The 21,496-nt window shown below is 41.6% G+C and overlaps 1 protein-coding gene across 2 annotated transcripts in view; it reads right to left on the reverse strand.

Annotated features, from left to right (window-relative positions):
- Nucleotides 1-6,994: 6,994 nt before the first annotated feature.
- The window catches only part of LOC132394078 (transducin-like enhancer protein 1), a 108,432-nt gene continuing 93,930 nt past the window's right edge, over nt 6,995-21,496 (reverse strand). For both annotated transcript variants that reach the window (XM_059969782.1, XM_059969783.1), the window contains 3 exons: nt 16,717-16,867; nt 13,256-13,332; nt 6,995-7,616 (listed from right to left, as the gene is read on the reverse strand). In XM_059969782.1, the coding sequence (XP_059825765.1) occupies nt 7,509-7,616; nt 13,256-13,332; nt 16,717-16,867 (336 nt within the window). In that variant the 3' untranslated portion in view covers nt 6,995-7,508. The remainder of the gene's footprint in view (nt 7,617-13,255; nt 13,333-16,716; nt 16,868-21,496) is intronic.

Genomic DNA, 21,496 nt, shown 5'->3' on the forward strand with positions numbered 1-21,496 from the left:
CAGACAGCTAATTCAATTTAAATCTGCATTTAGAGTTCCTGTTTTATGAATGAGTTATGAAACAAAGGTGAGACCCTGTCTATGCTCCCAGATAGACCTGATGGCACTCTTTGGAAAAGGTCAAAACACTGACTTGATCAGTGTTTTCTATCAAGCAATTATCTAGTTATCATATCACTGTGGCTTGTGAGTCCTTGTTGGAATGTAAATTGACTGCCAACATTCCTGCAGTCCACCAACAGCTGTACTTCAAAATTACTTCACTAGCTGTAAAGTGCTTGGGGCATTGCAACTGTACAAAAGGTGCTGTAATAGCAGATTGTTTTACCTTGCCTCCTCTCAAAGAGAAAGCAGCAGCCTGTCAGACGTATAAATGTGGAAACGGAATAAAGAAATGAGGAAAGTTGAGTGTGAAAAAGTTCAAGTTCACGAATAAATAGAATGAAAATCATAGTGACAAAAATCTTGCAAGTAAAGTACTTCGGAACAAAACAAAGCATCTTTTAATGCTTTGTTTGCCTCACTGGGATGAACTTTTGTTTTACGTAATAGAGCATTGTGTTTCAGAACTGGAATTTACCCTTTCAATGGTCCTTTAAATCTAGATTCTGCACAGTGCTAACACTCAATCAGAACCCTGCATAAATTAATAATTTGGCCAAAATTTCTTTAAAAACAGTACTTTGCACACAGAAGTTGTGGTAAAGGAGCCTAGATTCTCTTAGGTGGGTCCTTACCAAATTTAGCAGGTCATTAACAGATCAGTCGCTCAGACCATACTTCCCATGCTAGCCAAATAGCAGCAACAGATAGACAGTTACCCCAGTAGGGGAAGGGAGTCAGTTCTTCAGTTCAATCAGAGACTTCGGACTTCTCATTGCTGATATTGAGAGCAGGGACTAGAGCACTGAAGAGCCAGGACACTTGCCAAGGCCACCCTTCAAAGGAAAAGGCACAAGCATGAAATAATCAGAACCCATACAATTGATTCTAGCAATGAAAAAGCATCATGATCTTACAATATTTACAGGTGAGGTCTAGACCCAGAGAAGTACTGTGCTTTCAACTGATGCACAAACTGAGACCAAATCTCTTGGCTCTAAGAATAATTTAGGAAATGGTGAACCTAACAGCAGCAGTGGGTGAATTATTGGAAAATGTTCCAAGGGACTAGGTATAAAGTTGTTTGGATAGACAGGGGCGGATTAGGGACAGTCAGCATGGCTTTGTGAGTGGTAGATCCTGTCTCACCAGTCACGAAGTTATCAGGAAAGTTGATGAAGGCAATACAGTGCGTGTTGTTCACATGGACTTTAGCAAGGCCTTTGTCAAGGTGCCATATGAAAGATTGGTCGAGAGCTTTCAGTTGCTTAGCATTCAAGATAAGTTAGTAATTTGGATTAGACATTGGATTTGTGGGAGGAGCCAGAGAGTGGTAGTAGACAGTTGCCTCTCTGACTGGAGGTTGTGACAACTGGTGTGCCACAGGGATCAGTACTGGGTCTATTGTTGTTTGTTACCTACATCAACGATCTGAATGATAACATGATAAACTAGATCAGCAAATTTGTGGATGACACCAAGGTTGGGGTTGTAGTGGACAGTGAGGACCTGTGTTATGGGGAAAGGTTGAATAAGTTAGGACTTTATTCCCTGGAGTGTAGGAGAATGAGGGGTGATTTGATAGAGGTATATAAAATTATGTGGTGCATAGATAAGGTAAATGCAAGCACTCATTTTCCACTAAGGTTGGGTGAAACTAGGAGTAAGGGGCATGGATTAAGGGCTAAAGGTGAATAGCTTAAGGAGGACATGAGGATGAATGGTTTCACTCAGAGGGTGGTTTGAGTGTGGAATGAGCTGGCAGCAGAAGTGATAGATGCCTCTTCTACTTCAACATTTAAAAAGAATTTAATAGGTGTATGGATAGGAGGTGTATGAATAGCTATGAAACAGGTGCAGGTCTGTGAGACTAGGCAGATTAATAGTTCAGCATTGACTAGATGGCCTATTTCTCTACTGTAATATTCTATGACTCTAAATGCAAACTAGAAGAAGAATGCCTCATATACCACCTGGATAATCTACACACAATGGTATGAACATTAAATTCTCTAATTTCTGGTAACCTGCACCCTCTAATCTACCCAACTTGTCTCACCCTAATCAATTGAGGTCTGGTCTCTGCTACACTACAGTAACTTTAAATTCTCCATGCACCAGGAAGGAAAGAGAGAGCATAGCAACATGTCTACAACCCTTCCATCAATGTCAGCAAAAGAGCTGGTCATTGACTTCAGGAAAGCGGAGGGGAGAGATGGTACACACTCTCCTGTGTAGGTCAACAGCATTGAGGTTAAGAATTAAGACCTTCAAGTTCCTAGATATGAACATCACAAATAGTTGGTTCTGCTCCAACCATATGATGCTATGATCAAGAAAGCTCACCAACATCTCCAATTCCTTAGGAGGCAGAAGGAATTTGGCATGCCCCTTCAACCCTTCCCAACTTTTATCAGTGCACCATAGTAAGCATTCTGTCTGGACGTATAATAGCTCAGCATGGCAACTGCTTTGCACATGGCCACAAGAAACTACAGAGAGTTGTGGACACAGCTCAGCACATCATAGAAGCCAGCCTCTCCTCTATGGACTCACCTGCATTTCTTATAGCCTCCGTAAAGCAGCCAGTACTATCAAAGACCCCATCCAACATTGCTGGAGGAATTCAACATTTATGGAAAAGAGTAAACAGTCCCAGTGAAGGTCTCGGCCTGAAATATCTACTGCACTCTTTTCCATTGAAGCTGCCTGGCTTTCCGAGTCCCTCCAGCATTTTGTGCGTGTTGCTTTGGATTTCCACAGATTTCCCACCCACTCTAGAAATTTATTACTTCTCCCTTCTTCCATAAATAGAAGATACAAAAGCCTGAAAACACATACCACTAGGAGAGTTCTCCCTCACTATTATAAGACTAATAAATCATTCCCTCGTACAATAAAAAGGATTCTTGCCTTCATAATCTACCTCATTATGCTTTGCACCTTATTGCTCATCTGCACTGCACTTTCTCTGTTACTGCATTGTTTTTTCGCTCACCTTGTGCTATCTCAGTGCACTGTGTGTACATGTAATCTGTATGCATAGTATGCAAGACAAGCTTTTCACGGTATCGTGACAATAATAAACCAATTCCAATTCTACTACCACCAGGGAGCAGCTTAACGTCCTCAGTGCATGGAAGAACGTCATTGGTGAGCAGATTGTCGCTCTCAGTAGATACAGGGATGGAGTTCATAAGCAGATCACACTTCTCTTGAGCAGCACCTGTCTAAACTCAACAGAGTGATGAAGCTCATCAGCAGGTTGTCTGATGTGTAAACAGAAACAGAGATGCCATGAATGAGTTGATTCCTCTCCCACTGCAGAGAATATGGCATAATATCCTCTTTTCTATAGAAACAGGGAAATGGTTCCAACAACCATTAACCTCCACCCCCAAGTTCTCCACTCACTCCCTTTATCATGACCGAAGTGGTGATTGGGAAATCCCAGACCTTGGTAGATTGTAGACTGTAGGTATTAGACCATGTCATGCCTTGCACTTTATTATTTACCTAAATAGTTCAGGATCTGTCGGCTGTAGCAACTCCAGGCTTTAAACAACAGAGGAACAGACAGCGTACAAGCAAATGTTAGGTCCACTGTTAACCAAAGCTCCTGAGAGATTGTCCAGTGGACAGATTCAAACCTTTGCTATCACTTTCATGAGGATATCACCGGCCACCATGGCCTCACAGGCTGACTGCTCAACTGTACCTCGTATTCAGTCATCTCCGATGACTCCAAAAATTGGGCATGTGTAACCAGCCCATCCAGGGAATGGAACATAGCATGAGGATGTATTTTATATATTTTTTTAAATTTAGAGATACAGCACAGCAAAAGGCCTTTCTGACCCAATGAGCCCGCACCACCCAATTACACCCATGCGTGATTAATTAACTACTAACCTGTATGTCTTCAGACTGTGGGAGAAAACCATAGGACCCAGAGGAAGCTCGGTCAGTCACAGGGAGAATGTACAAACTCCTTACAGACAGCAGTGGCATTGAACCTGGGTCACTGGTGCTTCAAAAGTGCTACGCTAACTGCCTCAAAACCCACACACAGGCATCACGCCTTTCACAAACATTCAGTTTACATGGTTATGTTTTAACACTATGAATGCTTTGAATGAATCTATTTTTCGCTCTCTCTATATATTGTACCAACATTTCCATAATGAATTTTATCCAGCTTTTATGATGTTTTTCAGGAATAGATTCCTTTTGTAAATCTGGGTTGTGAAACATCAAAAGAAACTGGTTATGTGATTTTATTGAAGAATTTGAATGTATTTTTTCCCTGCCAGAAATGGCTCTAAACACAGCGGCAGTGTTAAAAACATCCTAATCTGTGGAAAATAACATCCTTGACTTTGCAGAGATTTGTGGCAGGGGCCAACATTGCTGCCGTCCCCTCCAGTCTCAGCCAGCAATGTTGCTTAGAGTGCTGCCAGTGGTGTTACTACCGAGACACCCGTGGAATGAGTATGTCAGCAGCTAAATGCTGAAACATAAATATTCCCTGTTAATTTAAGCACACACTGTGGACTTTGGAAGGCGTTTAGCAGTTTGCAATGAGTTCTGAAGCTGCACAGTCTGATCTGGCATCTGTAGATTGTTCCTTTAAAAAGACATGTCTGCAATAAAGTAGCACAATGTACTTTGATCAGGACTGAGCATGTTCAACTAAAGTCATGGGTTGCACTGCAAAAACATCAACTTATGGTGGCAAAGGAGGAAACACCTTTTGTATGATTGTTAACGTCAGTAGTATGTAGCTGACCCTGGTAAATCGGCAGGGACTGACGGGTGAACTGTGCAACCCAATTACCTGATCTTTGCAATTTCACTCAGACATGGTTGTTTGCTACATCTAGCCGAAATGCAGACTGCTTTTGTATGATGTTTGGCATGATGGATCCAATAAGCTCACCACATTGATGCAATCACAAAGAAGGCATGCTAACAAATCTACTTTGTTAGGAGTTTGAGGAGATCCAGTGTGTCACCCAAGTCTCTTCCAAATTTTTATAAATCAACCTATGATGAAGAGTATTCTGGTTGGTGGCATCATAGCATGGTGTGGAGGCTTCAATGCAGGAGGCTGGACACAGCCAATTCTATCATGAGCGCAAACCTCTCCCAGAACAAAGTCGTCTTTGAGAGTTGGGACCTCAAGAAAGTGGCATCTTCACCACCCAGTACACTTGCTCTTCTTGTTACTACCATCAAAGAGGAGGCAGGGGAGCCTGAAGACCCACACTCAATGATTCAGAAAAAGCTTCTTCCCCTTCTCCATCAGATTTCTGAATGGTCCATGAACATTACCTTATTATTCTTTCTGGTTTCTTTGCACAGTTTTGTAATTTACAGTAATTTTGTCTTTGCATTGTACTGCTGCTGCAAAACAATAAATTTCACTTCATGTAAGACAATGATAATAATCCTGATTCTAAGCTTTGCATTTCCATTATGCTGTTTGCAGAAGTGGTGAGTTGTCAAGCATAAAGCATGACTTCTGCAAACTTTCCCCTCGGCAATCCCTGACTGACCCTATCTTGCATTTGTGTATTGTAGCTGTAATGTGCCCTATCTATAAAACCCACTGCCATTATTCACTTGGGCTATTCTGACAGCACCTCCCAAAACTACAACCTGTACAACCTCTACAAGCTGGCAGAACGAGGCCTTCAGGCGCATGGGAACACCGCCACAGCAGGCTCCTCTCCAAGTGACACACCATCCTGATTTGGAAATGTATTGGCATTCCTTCATTGTCAGGTTTCCTAAATTCTAGAAATTCCTTCCCACTTCAGCTGTGGAGAGCACATTCATTCAAAAGGTAGCAATGATTCTTGGAAGCTGGCTCATTCCCATCCTAATTGGTGTTAGGCAATTCATGCTGGCCTTAACAATGATGTCTTAACATAAAAAATGAAGAAATTACTTAACTATGAAAATAATTTGAAAAAGATCACAATAGTAAGCATACTGACTTTCTAAAAACATATTTAAATATATGAACTCTTATATTTAAAATCTTTGTTCTTTCATAATCCAGAGTATTAGACACCTCTTGCTCAGCTGGCTCAGAATATCAATCTTAGTTTTTCATCTTCCATTGGGACAGTATTCCTTATATTTGTGTTAGATAAAATTATTAAAAAGTAAATGGAAAATACTGCTGGAGGACAATGCATTTTGCACAGAATTAATCAGTCTTTTGACATACTGTTGCTCTCTGCTTCAATATTTCAAAACAATTCAGAATCTTAAAACATGTTTAAGGTTAAACTTTAACGAAGTTACAAAAGAGCCAAGTCAGTGTGTTGACTACCAGAATACATGGGCAGAGCCTGGAGTACAGATGGTTCTCAGCAAAGCAAGTTTCAAATGGAGTCAAGGAGTGATGTTGGTCAAAATCCAAGAGAGTGTTATGGAAGTTACAAAATGGTGACTAATCAATGTTGAAGGAGGCAGAGTTTATGGGCATTTCACCAAGCTGCAGATGGTTCTCAGCACGCCTACTTCCAAGAGAGTCCACAGGCAGAGGATAGGAAGTTAATTCCAAAATCTGGTGATAATTCAGAAAACATTTTATAACACTGACGTGTGAAGTAATTCTGAACTCTAATGGGTGGACAAAAATCCTAAGACAAAAATTACTGCAATAGTTGCTCACATTTAGGGACATAGAAATTACAATAAGTTTTGCAAATGTAATGTCATCAAATGGACTTATTTTTTCCTCTGCTTATTTAGAGACTAATTTCATTTCTTATCTCTCCAGCTCAAATACTTAATTGAACAAGGGCACTCACTAATTTAACACAAAGGTAATACTAATCATAATACCGCTGGTTGAAAGAAAGTGGTTAAAATCCCAATTTGTTTCAATACTGTCTTTACTGTATTAAACGAAATATTTACAATTTGTACAAATGTTTGAGCTCCAACAAGATACAAAATACATTTCACAAGATGCAAAAGCAGAAACCAGGTTTACCTGGAACACCATTGCACTACAAAAGGACAGAATGTTTTTCAAAGAACAAGTGAACATCTGGTTAGGCAACTCCACAAATGCAGCAATTCAGGCAATAACAAAAATACAATGTGAGGTCAGAGAGGATTCAAATGCTCTTCTAATAATCCAGGGTTTCACAAAGCAGAGTCCTGGAATTTTCTTGGTACTACCAAAACAGTTAATTTGCGCTCAGTTCAATAATGTTTCATTTTAATCCGTCGATCATTGGTGTAGTGATCATCAGTCCACAAGTACCAAAGTTAAGATTCACCTTAAAGACCTGATGTCCAGGAGGATCAGGAAGATACCATCTTGTTTTTTTTTAATATATTAAGAAAACCAGTTCTGAACATACTGTCTCAGAAATAAGATTTTAGTAAATAACTTCATAGACTGATGCTTTCTTATCTCCAGAGCCGGTGACTATATATTTATCGTCCACTGAAATATCGCAGCTCAGCACTGATGAGGATTCCTTAGACTGTAGAAAGAAAGAGAGAGAAAAAGACAATGAGGCTGATTTCACAATGATAGGAAGCCAAGAAGAGGACATGAAGAAGTTTGGATTCTCTTTAATACTTACCAAGGTTATTTTATAATTGTAAAAGAGATAAGAGGACAGCAAAAGCCTATCAGGGACCAAAACGGAATCGTGTATGTGAGATGGGTAAGCTTCATTACGACTGCCCCCAGAGAAGTGTAGGCCAATGCCAATGTTGAGGTTAAGATGAATGAGTGTGAAATATTGGAAAGATAAACATTGGAAAAGAGGAGGCATTAAGAAGTTATGTATGTAGATAATTCTCTGGCCTTCATGAAATATGTCCTAGGGAGTAAAAAGAGACATGGGAGGAAATTGCTAAGGCTGCAACTATCATTTTTCATGACTCCCTGGCTACAGTGGTGGTGCCAGAGGTAAAGAGGAGTAAGGAGTAAATTTGTTTAAAAAAAACATAGTTTAATTTCAATAGGGCCAAACTGTTGGAGGTCTAAAGGAGTGTAGGGAAAGGCAGCTTAATCAAGGACAGTTAGCACAGATTTACCTGTCTGACCAACTTAATTATATTCTTTGAGGAAGTACCAAAGAGCCAATGAGAGCAGTGCACTTGAGAGTCTATTTGAATTTAAGCATGGCTACTGACAAGTCTCACAAGATACAGGAGGTAAAATGTGGTGGTTGACAATTAGTTATTGCAGCTGCTTCCACTGGGTTTTGTGTCTGTCATCTGCAGTACATGTTAATGATTCACACTGAAATGTAGGGTGTATTAATAAAAAAAAGTGTGCAAATCTTATGAAGATTGGCTGTGTTGTTGATAGTAAGGAGGAAAGCTTTACTCTGGTCATGTCGCGGAGTGTAAGATAATGCTTCAGTGGAGAAATCAGGAGACATGGGAATACAAAAAATACGAGAGGATGTTAGAAGATGTGAAAGAACTAAGTGATTCTGGATTATGTCTTAAAGGTAGCAGAATAGTCCAATAGAATTTTTAAATAGGAATGTTCCAGTTAAGGGGGAAAATAAAGAGCACAGAGATAATATAGAATTGTATAGAATGATAGTTGGACCACTGCCTTAGTACCAAGTTCAGTTCATGTCATCACATTAAAGGGAAGGCAGGATTACACTACAGAAGTTCAATCAGTCACTAGATTGGAAAACTATAGTGATGAGTGAACATTGGACAGGCCAGGAAAAAAAAACACAACCTGCTGGAGGAACCCTCACATCCTGCTGGAGGAACCCTCACAACCTGCTGGAGGAACCCTCACATCCTGCTGGAGGAACCCTCACAAACTGCTGGAGGAACCCTCACATCCTGCTGGAGGAACCCTCACAACCTGCTGGAGGAACATTCACATCCTGCTGGAGGAACCCTCACAACCTGTTGGAGGAACATTCACAACCTGCTGGAGGAACCCTCACAACCTGCTGGAGGAACCCTCACAACCTGCTGGAGGAACCCTCACAACCTGCTGGAGGAACATTCACAACCTGCTGGAGGAACCCTCACATCCTGCTGGAGGAACCCTCACAACCTGCTGGAGGAACCCTCACATCCTGCTGGAGGAACCCTCACAAACTGCTGGAGGAACCCTCACAAACTGCTGGAGGAACCCTCACATCCTGCTGGAGGAACCCTCACAACCTGCTGGAGGAACATTCACAACCTGCTGGAGGAACCCTCACATCCTGCTGGAGGAACATTCACAACCTGCTGGAGGAACATTCACAACCTGCTGGAGGAACCCTCACAAACTGCTGGAGGAACCCTCACAACCTGCTGGAGGAACATTCACATCCTGCTGGAGGAACATTCACATCCTGCTGGAGGAACATTCACAACCTGCTGGAGGAACCCTCACAACCTGCTGGAGGAACATTCACAACCTGCTGGAGGAACCCTCACAAACTGCTGGAGGAACCCTCACAACCTGCTGGAGGAACATTCACAAACTGCTGGAGGAACATTCACAACCTGCTGGAGGAACCCTCACATCCTGCTGGAGGAACCCTCACAACCTGCTGGAGGAACATTCACATCCTGCTGGAGGAACCCTCACATCCTGCTGGAGGAACATTCACAAACTGCTGGAGGAACATTCACAACCTGCTGGAGGAACCCTCACAACCTGCTGGAGGAACATTCACAACCTGCTGGAGGAACCCTCACAAACTGCTGGAGGAACCCTCACATCCTGCTGGAGGAACCCTCACAACCTGCTGGAGGAACATTCACAACCTGCTGGAGGAACCCTCACATCCTGCTGGAGGAACCCTCACATCCTGCTGGAGGAACCCTCACATCCTGCTGGAGGAACATCCACAACCTGCTGGAGGAACATTCACAAACTGCTGGAGGAACATTCACATCCTGCTGGAGGAACATTCACATCCTGCTGGAGGAACCCTCACAACCTGCTGGAGGAACATTCACAACCTGCTGGAGGAACATTCACAACCTGCTGGAGGAACATTCACAACCTGCTGGAGGAACCCTCACAACCTGCTGGAGGAACATTCACAACCTGCTGGAGGAACCCTCACAAACTGCTGGAGGAACATTCACATCCTGCTGGAGGAACATTCACATCCTGCTGGAGGAACATTCACAACCTGCTGGAGGAACATTCACAACCTGCTGGAGGAACCCTCACATCCTGCTGGAGGAACCCTCACAAACTGCTGGAGGAACATTCACATCCTGCTGGAGGAACCCTCACAACCTGCTGGAGGAACATTCACAACCTGCTGGAGGAACCCTCACATCCTGCTGGAGGAACATTCACATCCTGCTGGAGGAACATTCACAAACTGCTGGAGGAACATTCACATCCTGCTGGAGGAACATTCACAACCTGCTGGAGGAACCCTCACATCCTGCTGGAGGAACATTCACAAACTGCTGGAGGAACATTCACATCCTGCTGGAGGAACATTCACATCCTGCTGGAGGAACATTCACAACCTGCTGGAGGAACATTCACAACCTGCTGGAGGAACATTCACATCCTGCTGGAGGAACCCTCACAAACTGCTGGAGGAACATTCACATCCTGCTGGAGGAACCCTCACAACCTGCTGGAGGAACATTCACAACCTGCTGGAGGAACCCTCACAACCTGCTGGAGGAACCCTCACATCCTGCTGGAGGAACATTCACAACCTGCTGGAGGAACATTCACAAACTGCTGGAGGAACATTCACATCCTGCTGGAGGAACATTCACAACCTGCTGGAGGAACATTCACAACCTGCTGGAGGAACCCTCACAACCTGCTGGAGGAACATTCACAACCTGCTGGAGGAACCCTCACAACCTGCTGGAGGAACCCTCACATCCTGCTGGAGGAACATTCACAACCTGCTGGAGGAACATTCACAAACTGCTGGAGGAACATTCACATCCTGCTGGAGGAACATTCACAACCTGCTGGAGGAACCCTCACAACCTGCTGGAGGAACATTCACATCCTGCTGGAGGAATCCTCACATCCTGCTGGAGGAACATTCACATCCTGCTGGAGGAACATTCACATCCTGCTGGAGGAACATTCACAACCTGCTGGAGGAACATTCACAACCTGCTGGAGGAACATTCACATCCTGCTGGAGGAATCCTCACATCCTGCTGGAGGAACATTCACATCCTGCTGGAGGAACATTCACATCCTGCTGGAGGAATCCTCACATCCTGCTGGAGGAATCCTCACATCCTGCTGGAGGAACATTCACATCCTGCTGGAGGAATCCTCACATCCTGCTGGAGGAACCCTCACAAACTGCTGGAGGAACTTAGCAGGCCCTCTTGCCTTTGGTGAAACATCATTTTTTCATTCTTCTCCACAGATGATGCCTGATCTGCTGAGATTCTCCAGCATTTTGTGTGTGCTGCTCAAGATTTCTAGCAGCTATGGAGAAGAAAGAATTATTGATAATTGGGGTTGACACTGCTTCACGATGCAGGGTCTCAAACTAAAATGTCAACAATTCATTTCCCTCCTCAGATGCTGCTTGACTTGCTGCATTCCACTAGCAGTTTGTGTATATATTTCCTTCAGATTTCAGCATCTGCAGTAGTGGCTTATGTCTCTTTCTGGATAATTGGATAATGTGGGGTTCTTTTATTTGGAATGGCAGCTCTTGAATTAGTCAGGTTGTACAACATTAAGTTGCCATAATTGGAGTAAATGGCAAAGTGTTATTTCTCTTATCAGAAGGGCAAACAATCTAAGAGGCATAAAGTATTTGAAAGAAGGATGAGAGGGAGACGTGGTGAATTAAACTGTCTTGGCCCAAAATGTATTGTGGGAGTTTGCTGTCTGAAAGAGTGAAGAGAAAGAGAAGGACAACCTACAAGTCTACAGAAGGTGGGAAGTTGCAGGTAAGCCCTCTTTTAGGTGGCACCGACAAGATGAACTCCCAGTCATCCTTTATGACGGTTTTTATGATTCATTTGGGTTTCAGCTTCTATAATGTGTTGTTCAAAGTTTACAGGACCTTACTCATTGCATGATCTGTAGATTTTGCTAAATCTATGCTCTCCCTATTTATTCTCTCATTTCACCTTTCTTAATTCCAGAGCAACCAGCTGAACATGCATGACAACATCAGTAAATACTCAGAAGGTATTGCTGTCTCTTTGATCACCACTAAGGCACTAGTCCCTACGTGCTCTCTACATCTAATTTTAATAAATCTTGAAACAGTGCCACTGAAAGTTCAAAAGCCAATTGGTTCTATTTTCTATTCCTAATAATCAGGACACAATATTTAAGCCATTCAAAATATACATTTTCTTCAAGAGGTATCTATCTGTTCCCTTCTTTCCCATGACAACACAATTTTTTTAAGTAGATTTCCTTGGATAGTAAAAAAAAGTCTTAGCTTCCACCACCCACTCAGACTCCCAACCAGAACAACCTACTACATAAGCACAAGAAATTCTGCAGATGCTGAAATCCAAAGCAAGATACACAAAATTCTGGATGAACCCAGCAAGTTAGGCAGCATCTATGGAAACGAATTAACTGCCGATGCTTCAGGCTGAAAACATTCTTCAGTACACTATATAAATATATTTCTAATGATCAGCACAATCCCCTAGACATTCATCCACTTCAATCCCTTAAGTTCTTCTGAAAGGCATTTTTTTCAGAGAAAATATTGCCAATGTTGTAATAGAATAAGACCATAAGACAGAGGAGCAGAAATAGACCACTCAGCCCATCGAGTCTGCTCTGCCATTCCATCACGGCATCTCCAGCCTTCTCCCTATAACCCTTACTAATCAAGAACCTATCAACCTCCAGTTTAAATACTATAGATACAATGACTTGGCCTCCACAGCTGTCTGTAGCAATGAATTCCACAAATTTTGGGTAAAAAAAAACTACTCCTCATCTCTGTTCTCAAAGGATATCCTTGTATTTTGATCTGTGCCTGTTGCCCATCATAAAGAACAGCCCTGTACCTGATCAGCCTTTAAGTTCATACAACAGTGATCACACTGATAATGGTACAAACTTATCATAAACCCACATTTTTCTGATTCTACTGTATTTTTACTTTAACATCATTGTTCAGAAATTTTGAACATAAATTTTTTCTCAGAATACCTGGAATATGCTTGCTCCATAAGGTGTTCTCCATGCATTAAGAAGATTATCTTTTCCAGTGCTTACAAACCATTTACCTGTAGAAATATAATAAAATCATTAAATTTACAATGCAATATCTAGCCTAATTCAAATGTTAAACATTAATCAATCACCAATGGTCTTATCCTTCTTCCAACACTTCCTCTTCAATCAAATTTACGAGTTTAAAATAGTTGCATTCCATATTTTATACAAATGCTTTCAACTTGTCAATGAGTTCATATTGAATTGCTTGCCCAATCAATCATTAAATGTTCATGATCAGAATTTCTAAAAGTTCTTCCTGAAAGTAAAATACAACAGATTCCAGTTAATTGGGACACATTGGGACCAGTACATTTTGGCCAGATTAAGTTAAATTTCATGGAAATAGTTAAAAAACGCATAAAAAAGACAAACTATTGTTCAATAGAGTAACAAACTGTGTATTAAAATGAAACAGGAACAAATTAGAACACTACCAATTATACTGCAGTAATATAACACTAATTGTTATTGATGGCGAAATTCATCCGATGTACGCTACCCAGTTCTTTAGATTGACTATAAATGAACAAAATTAGCACCTTGTGCAGATAATAAACTGCCTTCATACAATGCTATTGATGATTACATCCTCCAAACCTTCATTTTCATTGTAACATTCAAGATGACTGTCATTACGTTCAAATGCTTCATAGTTCCTAATTTGTTGAAGTAGTGATCTTATTTCATTATCACTCCACGCCGTCCCTGGCACCTCCAAGCTTCAATGCTTGAAACCGCAGTGAGCAAAGCAGTTCTGAGTTGTCTTACTGCTTATTTCTCACCAATTATCAGTGACAAAAAATTGCTGCTTTTTAGACAGAAATACATGCACTGATGCTATTTTAAAACTGCTCGCTCCAAGCATGATGTAATGTCTATCGGCGACACAAATGCTCACGACTGATGCTGTTTAGAAACTGCTTGGCAGCAGTCTCCTGTCCCAATTAAGTGGCATAACGTCCCAAATAAAAGAAAGGAATTCTGGTAATTTTCTCAATTTGTTTTTGTTCTTTAAGAGTTGTCCCAAATAAGTGGCTGTCCTGATTAAGTGGAATGGCCCAATTAAGTGGAATCCACTGTACATACACAATAGTACTCTAAACTTAAGAAAATAGAGTTGTCTTCATTCATAGGGCAAACTGAGATAGATTCCGTCCAACCTCACCTAGATTCACAGCTCAAAACTCATGTTTTATCCTGTGCAAAACGTGGAGTGGGCAGGGGTGAAGTAGGTCTATCTCCATTCCAATCATCCAGGGAACACCTAGTCAAGCTCAGCAATGCATTGTGAGAATTCACCCATGGGTGGAAAAATGTGGCCCTGTCCTTAGAATGCCTTGATGAGATGGGAAGAGTGAAGGGATAGGGGTGGTGGTGGGAAGGAAGGAGGGGTGTTAGTGTAGGTGAGCCATACCTTTTGTCAAATCCATCAAGGCTTTGAAACACATTTTTAAAGGTTTGGCAGTCTGAGATATTTAACTATTAGGATTGCTTTAAATAATTAAATATAAACATTAGTAAAACAAAAAAATATAAAATTATTAAAATAAAAATAACTTTTTAAGAAGTAAATAACTGAACTTTCCCATATCCATTTAATTTTCAAGTTGAGAATTCCCCTTAAAATCTCTGGGGTTTTACTCTTTAACATCAGGCCTGTCGGAGAGAGGTGGAATCATTAGTCCAATCAAATCAGCATAGCTCTGATGATCTGATATCCAAGAGATTTGAGTGGCTTCAGAGTAGTGGATTTTCCGGACCACCCTCGGTGTATTTAACAAAAAAATGTAGGAAATGTGCACTCCAGATGCTGGGTCCAGCCACAGATCTACCCATATCTCCAATTCTGAGCCTGGTTTCAGCTGGAGTTTGGACTGCCCATGCCCATGCAGCTTGCACTCTTTACCCAAGCTCATACGTAAAACCTTTGAGTGAGCCCACAGCCTGACCCATAGCATTTCCAAGCAGTCGGATGCTGGTTTGCTGCAGTTTTACTGGAAATAGAAGAGATGTGTCGAGTGAGGTACACTTGCTACTAATCAGTATGGTTGGAGTATTGGTAGGGGGTGATGAGGTGGGGGTGGGTGGTTGTTCCTGGCCTGATCACACTGGAACACTGTGAACCTACAGGGAGTCAACATAAGCACAAGTCTTACCTGACATAGGATGTACATTTCCTAATGTTAATGTAATACAAAGATCTGTCAGCTGCAGGACAACAGTAATATAAAGGTACCTTAAAACAATTATCAACTTGTACTAATTTGTATATGTATTACTCACTGAACTTTACATCCATTCACTTAATTAGGAACTATAAATTACAATATTTCTTTCACATGATTTGAACAATGTATAAGTATCTCATTACATAACAAGAAAACCTGTCAGGTTTTTGGGGCTTGGTTATGCATTTCAAACCAGTAAGCATTTGTGGTCTTTTCCCAGGTACATTTCTTGCTGATACAAACTCTTAGCAGAGCTTACAGCTTAAAATCATTATTTAGTCAGCTCTAGTATTACCAAGGCCATTTTCTTTTTAAAATCCAACCCTTTACATTCTTTCCCCAACAAACTTCTTTCCTTTCCTAAAACTTAATTTTTTCCATAATAAGATAATGTTTGGTCGTGTTGGGGGTACGGTCACAGCCCAGTACTAGCTTCTCTCACTAACCCATTAAGCTACATATTTGAAATTGCTATTTTTAAATAAAAACAATGAAAAAAGTCAGACTTCTTCCTGATCCCAAAAAAACTGAGATCATTTCCAAAGTCAATGTGATTGGGGTTCAATTAAAGGGACAAGTCGAGGATTAAATCAGAAATCTTTAAGGTCACAGAGAAAATGTGCCAGCCCCATACAATATTGTGAGAGAAACTTTCAATTGGAAGAAATAATTTGCTCAAAGAATTTAAGTCCTTTACACAAAAAGCCCAAGGTATGCATTTTGGTAAAACATGCCTTCAACAGCTTATGTCTATGAAGGTCTTTTCTCTGCCTCCGCCACCACCACGGACCTAGGAATCAATGATGGGACATGAGAGATCTGGTGTTGGGTCTGACAGGAAGGAGAGGAAGGGTGTGGTGGAACATGGTTAAGGTGGTTATGTCTCAGCATTGCACACCAGACAAAGTCATTGTTTCAACTTGCAGGAATCTGTGTACGTGCGTCATATATAGCGAACTGAGAACAAATGTTCAGATATGTAGCTTGTGTGCAGTAAGCCACTGACCATGCTTAGCAGCTAGCTTTCTGACAGATTCAATTTGAAGTAGGAAAAACATTGCCCTGCGTCATGGAATTGAGGCTTACCGACAGATGAATAAAAACCGGCAATATTAGAGACATCAAACCATAAACGGGATAAGATAATTGCTGCTGATAACTTACCACAGTAAGCAAATTTAAGGGAGAGCACACAGCTTTCATGGAGGTGCAATTGATATTTATCTGGTTTCGTTACGTGAAGCACTTCTACATTGCTGCTTTCCATTCCCACAGCTAACCATTCACCAGTAGGACAGTAACCAAGAGAAAATATCTTCAGGAAAAGAAATGGAAATAAAATTGGGATTTATACTTTGGAATACTATGAAACAATATCATAAAAATAGAGATACATATACATTAGAGGTTATAATACCAAAGTTGTATTTACAACAATTTTCAATAGTTTCAGTTCAACCTCCCACATGCAAAATGAAATTATAATCTGCATAAATTAGATTTAGTAGAAACACTGCCATCTCCAGATGGGCCAATGTAATAATTTGCCAGCTGTAATGTGGACTGTGATGTTTGTTCTGCAATAAGAAGTATTTTATTATTGTTAGTAAACAAAATAAGAGACATGGCATTACAGGAAAGATACTATCATGGACTGACTGGCAGAAGGCAAAGAGTGAGATAAAGAGGACCTTTTCTGGTTGGCTGCCAGTGGACTAGTGGTATTCCACAGAAGTCAGTGTTGGGTCCACTACTTTTCACAGTATATGTTAATGATCCGGATGATGGAATTGATGCTTTTGTGCCCAAGTTTGAAGATGGTACAAAGCAAGATGGAGAGGCAAGGTAGCTGAGGAAGCAGGGAGCCTGCAGAAGGACTTGGACAGACTAGGAGAATAGGCAAAGAAGTGGCAAATGGAATATAGTGCGGGGAAGAGTATGGTTATGCACTTTGGCAGAAGGAATAAAGGCATAGAATATTTTGTAAACGGGCAGTGAATTCAAAGTTCAGAGTTACAAAGGAACTTGGGTGTCTTGCTTCAGGATTTCCTAAAAGTGAACTTGTAGATGGTAAGAAAGACAAATGGGTGAACATTCTTTTCCAGAAGACTAGAACATAAAAGCAAGAGTGTAATGTTGACAGTTTAGAAGCAATTGGTCAGACCACATTTGGAGTATTGTGAGCCAGCTTGGGTCCCATATCTAAGATAGGATATACTGCATTTGGACAGGGTTCAGAGGAAGTTCACAAGAATGATTCTGGGAATGAAAAAGATTAATGTATGAAGTGTGTTTGATGGCTCTGGGCCTGTACTTGCTGGAGTTTAGAATAGAATGAGGGGGAATCTCACTGAAGCATACTGCTTATTTAAAGGCCTATTTAGAGTAGATGTTCTCAGTAGCGGGAAAGCTTAGGACCAGAGGGCACGGCCTCAGAATAGAAGGATGTCCCTTTAGAACAGAGATTTGGAGGAATTTATTCAGCCGGTGGGGGGAGGAATCTGTGGAATTCATTGCCACAGATGGCTCTTTATGCCAAGTAATTGGGTATGTTTAAAGTGGAGGTTCGCAGCTTCCTGATTAGAAAAACAATTAATAGTTACAGGAAGGGGAATAATAAATCAGCCATTAACAAATGCAAAGAGATCTGATGGGCCAAACGGCCTAATTCTGTTTCTCTATCTTATGGTCTTATGGGAACTCTGAAAATTTATAAACACGCAATACGTTAAATATTTACTTCAAAATACAGTTGTAAATCCAAGCTATTTTGAAGTTGCTCAATCTCTTGTTCTTTTCATTCACTAAATTTTAATTGCAAGCTGCACTTGACATCTCTGAAGCATCCACTCCAAACAACAGAGATTTCAGTGGATCATTTCTGCAAGTGGGCCTCCTGCTCATCTGGCCTTGCATCCTTTTCTTCAATAGCAACACACACAAAACGCTAGAGGAACTCAGCAGGTCAGGCAGCATCATGGAAATGAATAAACAGTCAATGGATGTTTAGACCATTTAGGACTGGAAGGGAAGGGGGAAGATGCCAGAAACTCCCCTTTCTTCAATAGTTGCCTCAACCTAACTGATTGATGACTTTTAATGTACACACACCTTGGATCACCATTATGGAATGAAATATCATCTATCCCTTGCTGGTCCATGCATTTCTCCCACATTTTTTTTTTGCTGTGGAGCCTAGCAACCTGCAATTTCTCATGCCTGCAACAACTTCTGCTTTTTAAAGCTCTCTGCCATCACACCACCCTGTATCCTGTCTTCCACAATGACCCTCATGTACACCTTGGATCTTTCCTCTCTTCTGCTGTCAAAATGGAAATCACAACTTCATCTTTTCTGACTTTCTCTCTCTGGACTGCCTCCAAGACTTTCAACTCTGTCATAATCATTTCAGTTTTTGCTCTGTGCTCTGGCTATGCTGTATAGGCCTGACATTATTACCATAAGAACTTTTAGAGCACCTTCAAAGCATTGGGCTCAGCCCATTCAGCTTTACAAAACAAGTCCCATTGACGTTTAATTCTTCAGTGAACTTGCACAAGCTACTGTCCGTGCAACTTGGCTAGACCCAATCATTCTCACTTCACTACAGCTTCCTGAGATGAACCTGTTTCTTCTCACCTTGCCTGTGGGCTTCCATAGTGATGACAATTTTCCTAAAACTTCAATGTACTAGTTTGCACACTATTTAAACTTAGCTTAATGAATAGTTCCATTATTCTGAAAATTTCAAAGTTCAAGGTAAAATTTATTATTGGAGTACATATATGTCACACATACAACCCTGAGATTCTTTTTCTTGCAGACATACTTAGCAAATCTATAGAACAGTAACTATAAACAGGATCAATGGACAACAAACTGTGCAAATGCAGACATAAATAAATAGCAATAAATAACGAGCATGAAAAAAACAAGACAAAGAGTCCTTAAAGTGAGACCATTGGTTGTGGGAACACCAGAAGTAGAATAAGTATAGTTATCCCTGTTTGTTCAAGAACCTGATGGCTGAGGGGTAGTAACTATTCTTGAACCCAGTGGTGTGAGTCCTGAGGCATTTGTACCTTCTACCTGATGGCAGCAGGTAGAAAAGAGCATAGCCTGGTTGATGAGGATCTTTGGTGATGGATTCTGCTTTTCTATGGCAATGTTTCATGTAGGTGTACTCAATGGTTGGGATGTACTGGGCCGGGATCTACTCATAGGATTTTCTGCTCAGCGACATTGGTGTTCCCATACCAGGCCATAATGCAGCCAGCCAGCCCACTTTCCACCATACATCTAAAGAAGTTTCCCAAGGGTTTTGATGACATGCCGAATCTCTACAGACTCCTGAGGAAGTAGATGCACTGTTCTGGTTTCTTTGCAATTATATTTATATGATGGGTCCAGGGCAGGTCCTCTGAGATAATAACACCCAGAAATTTAAAGTTACTGACCCTCTCCACATCCAATCCTCCGATGATTACTGGCTCATGGACCTCTTTGGTTTCCCTTTCCTGGTCTTATTGACATTGAGTGAGAGGTTGCTGTCATTACAGTCTCCCTCCAGTATGCTGATTCATCACCACCTTTAATAAGGCCCACAACAGTGCTGTCATCAGCAAATTTGTATATGGTGTTGGAGCTCTACTTAGCCACACAGTCACAGGTGTAAAGCGAGTAGAGCAGGGGGCTAAATGCACATCCCTGTGGTGCTCCTGTGCTGACGAAGATTGTGGAAGAGATGCCTTTGCCAATCCAAACTGATAGGAGTCTACAGGTGAGGAAACCCAGGATCCAATTGCACAAGTGGGTATTGAGGCCAAGGTCTTCAAGTTTACTGATCAGTTTTGAGGGGATGATGGTATTAAATGCTGAACTGTAATCAATAGAGAGCATTTTGATGTATGAAACTTTGTCCAGATGTTCCAGTGTTGTATTAAGAGCCAATGAGAAGGCATCTGCCGTAGACCTGTTGCTTTGGTAGGGGAATTGGAGCGGATCCAAGTCATCACTCAGTCAGGAGCTCAAATGCTTCAACACCAGCCTCTCAAAACACTTTATCACTGTGGATGAAAGTGCCACTGGGTAATAGTCATAGAGACAGGTTACCACGCTCTTCTTGTGCACCGGTGCGATTGAAGTCTGCTTGAAGCAGGTGGGTACCACACACTGCTAGACTGAGAGGTTGAAGATACCTGTGAACACACCAGCCAGTTGGTCAGCACAGGTCTTCAGTACTTGGCCAGTTGCTCCATCTGCACCAGATGCTTTCCTTGGATTCGCTACCTTGAAGGCAGCCCTTACGTCCAAAATATCATCGGGAGACATAGGGGTGTGTGATGGTAACTCTTTGTCTGGTGGTCTAAGTAAGCATGGAAGCCATTGAACCAGTGTCAAACTTACACTCCCAGTCGAGTGATACACAAAAGGTTGGCCCCAGTGTTGGGTTATTTCCTCTTGGACACCCAACCTTGGCCTACTTCTGTACCCAATTTATTACTTTATAGGTATATCTCTCTTCCACACAGTGGGCTCTACGGACTCTCCGGTAAACCTTTATTTCTTGCTATTTTACAGTCACCAGGATGCAATTTCTGATCCATTTGTTGACATGCATTTACCCAGACGTTGCCATCGGTCTCTGGAACTGTCGGTGTTAATCAATGACCCTCAAGAATGCCTTTGTGCTCTGTGGTTGACCGTTTATCTACTTCCATTTGGAAACCCAAGTCTGGAGTTATCAGATTCACATTCATGGCTCTGTCGCTGAGCTCCTCAATACTGACTGTCCAATGCTTGTATGCATCAGCTAAACCACAGTCTTGTTATGGTAGCAGTCTCACCTCACCAGATGGAGTTATCTGTGGCAGTGTCGCATGTCACTGTGAGCAGCACTGTCACAATGGAAAGGACTGCCTATATTCTCTGCGTCTTATTCTGG

Source organism: Hypanus sabinus, chromosome 5 (assembly GCF_030144855.1).
Source record: "Hypanus sabinus isolate sHypSab1 chromosome 5, sHypSab1.hap1, whole genome shotgun sequence".
Taxonomy (NCBI): Eukaryota; Metazoa; Chordata; class Chondrichthyes; order Myliobatiformes; family Dasyatidae; genus Hypanus; species Hypanus sabinus.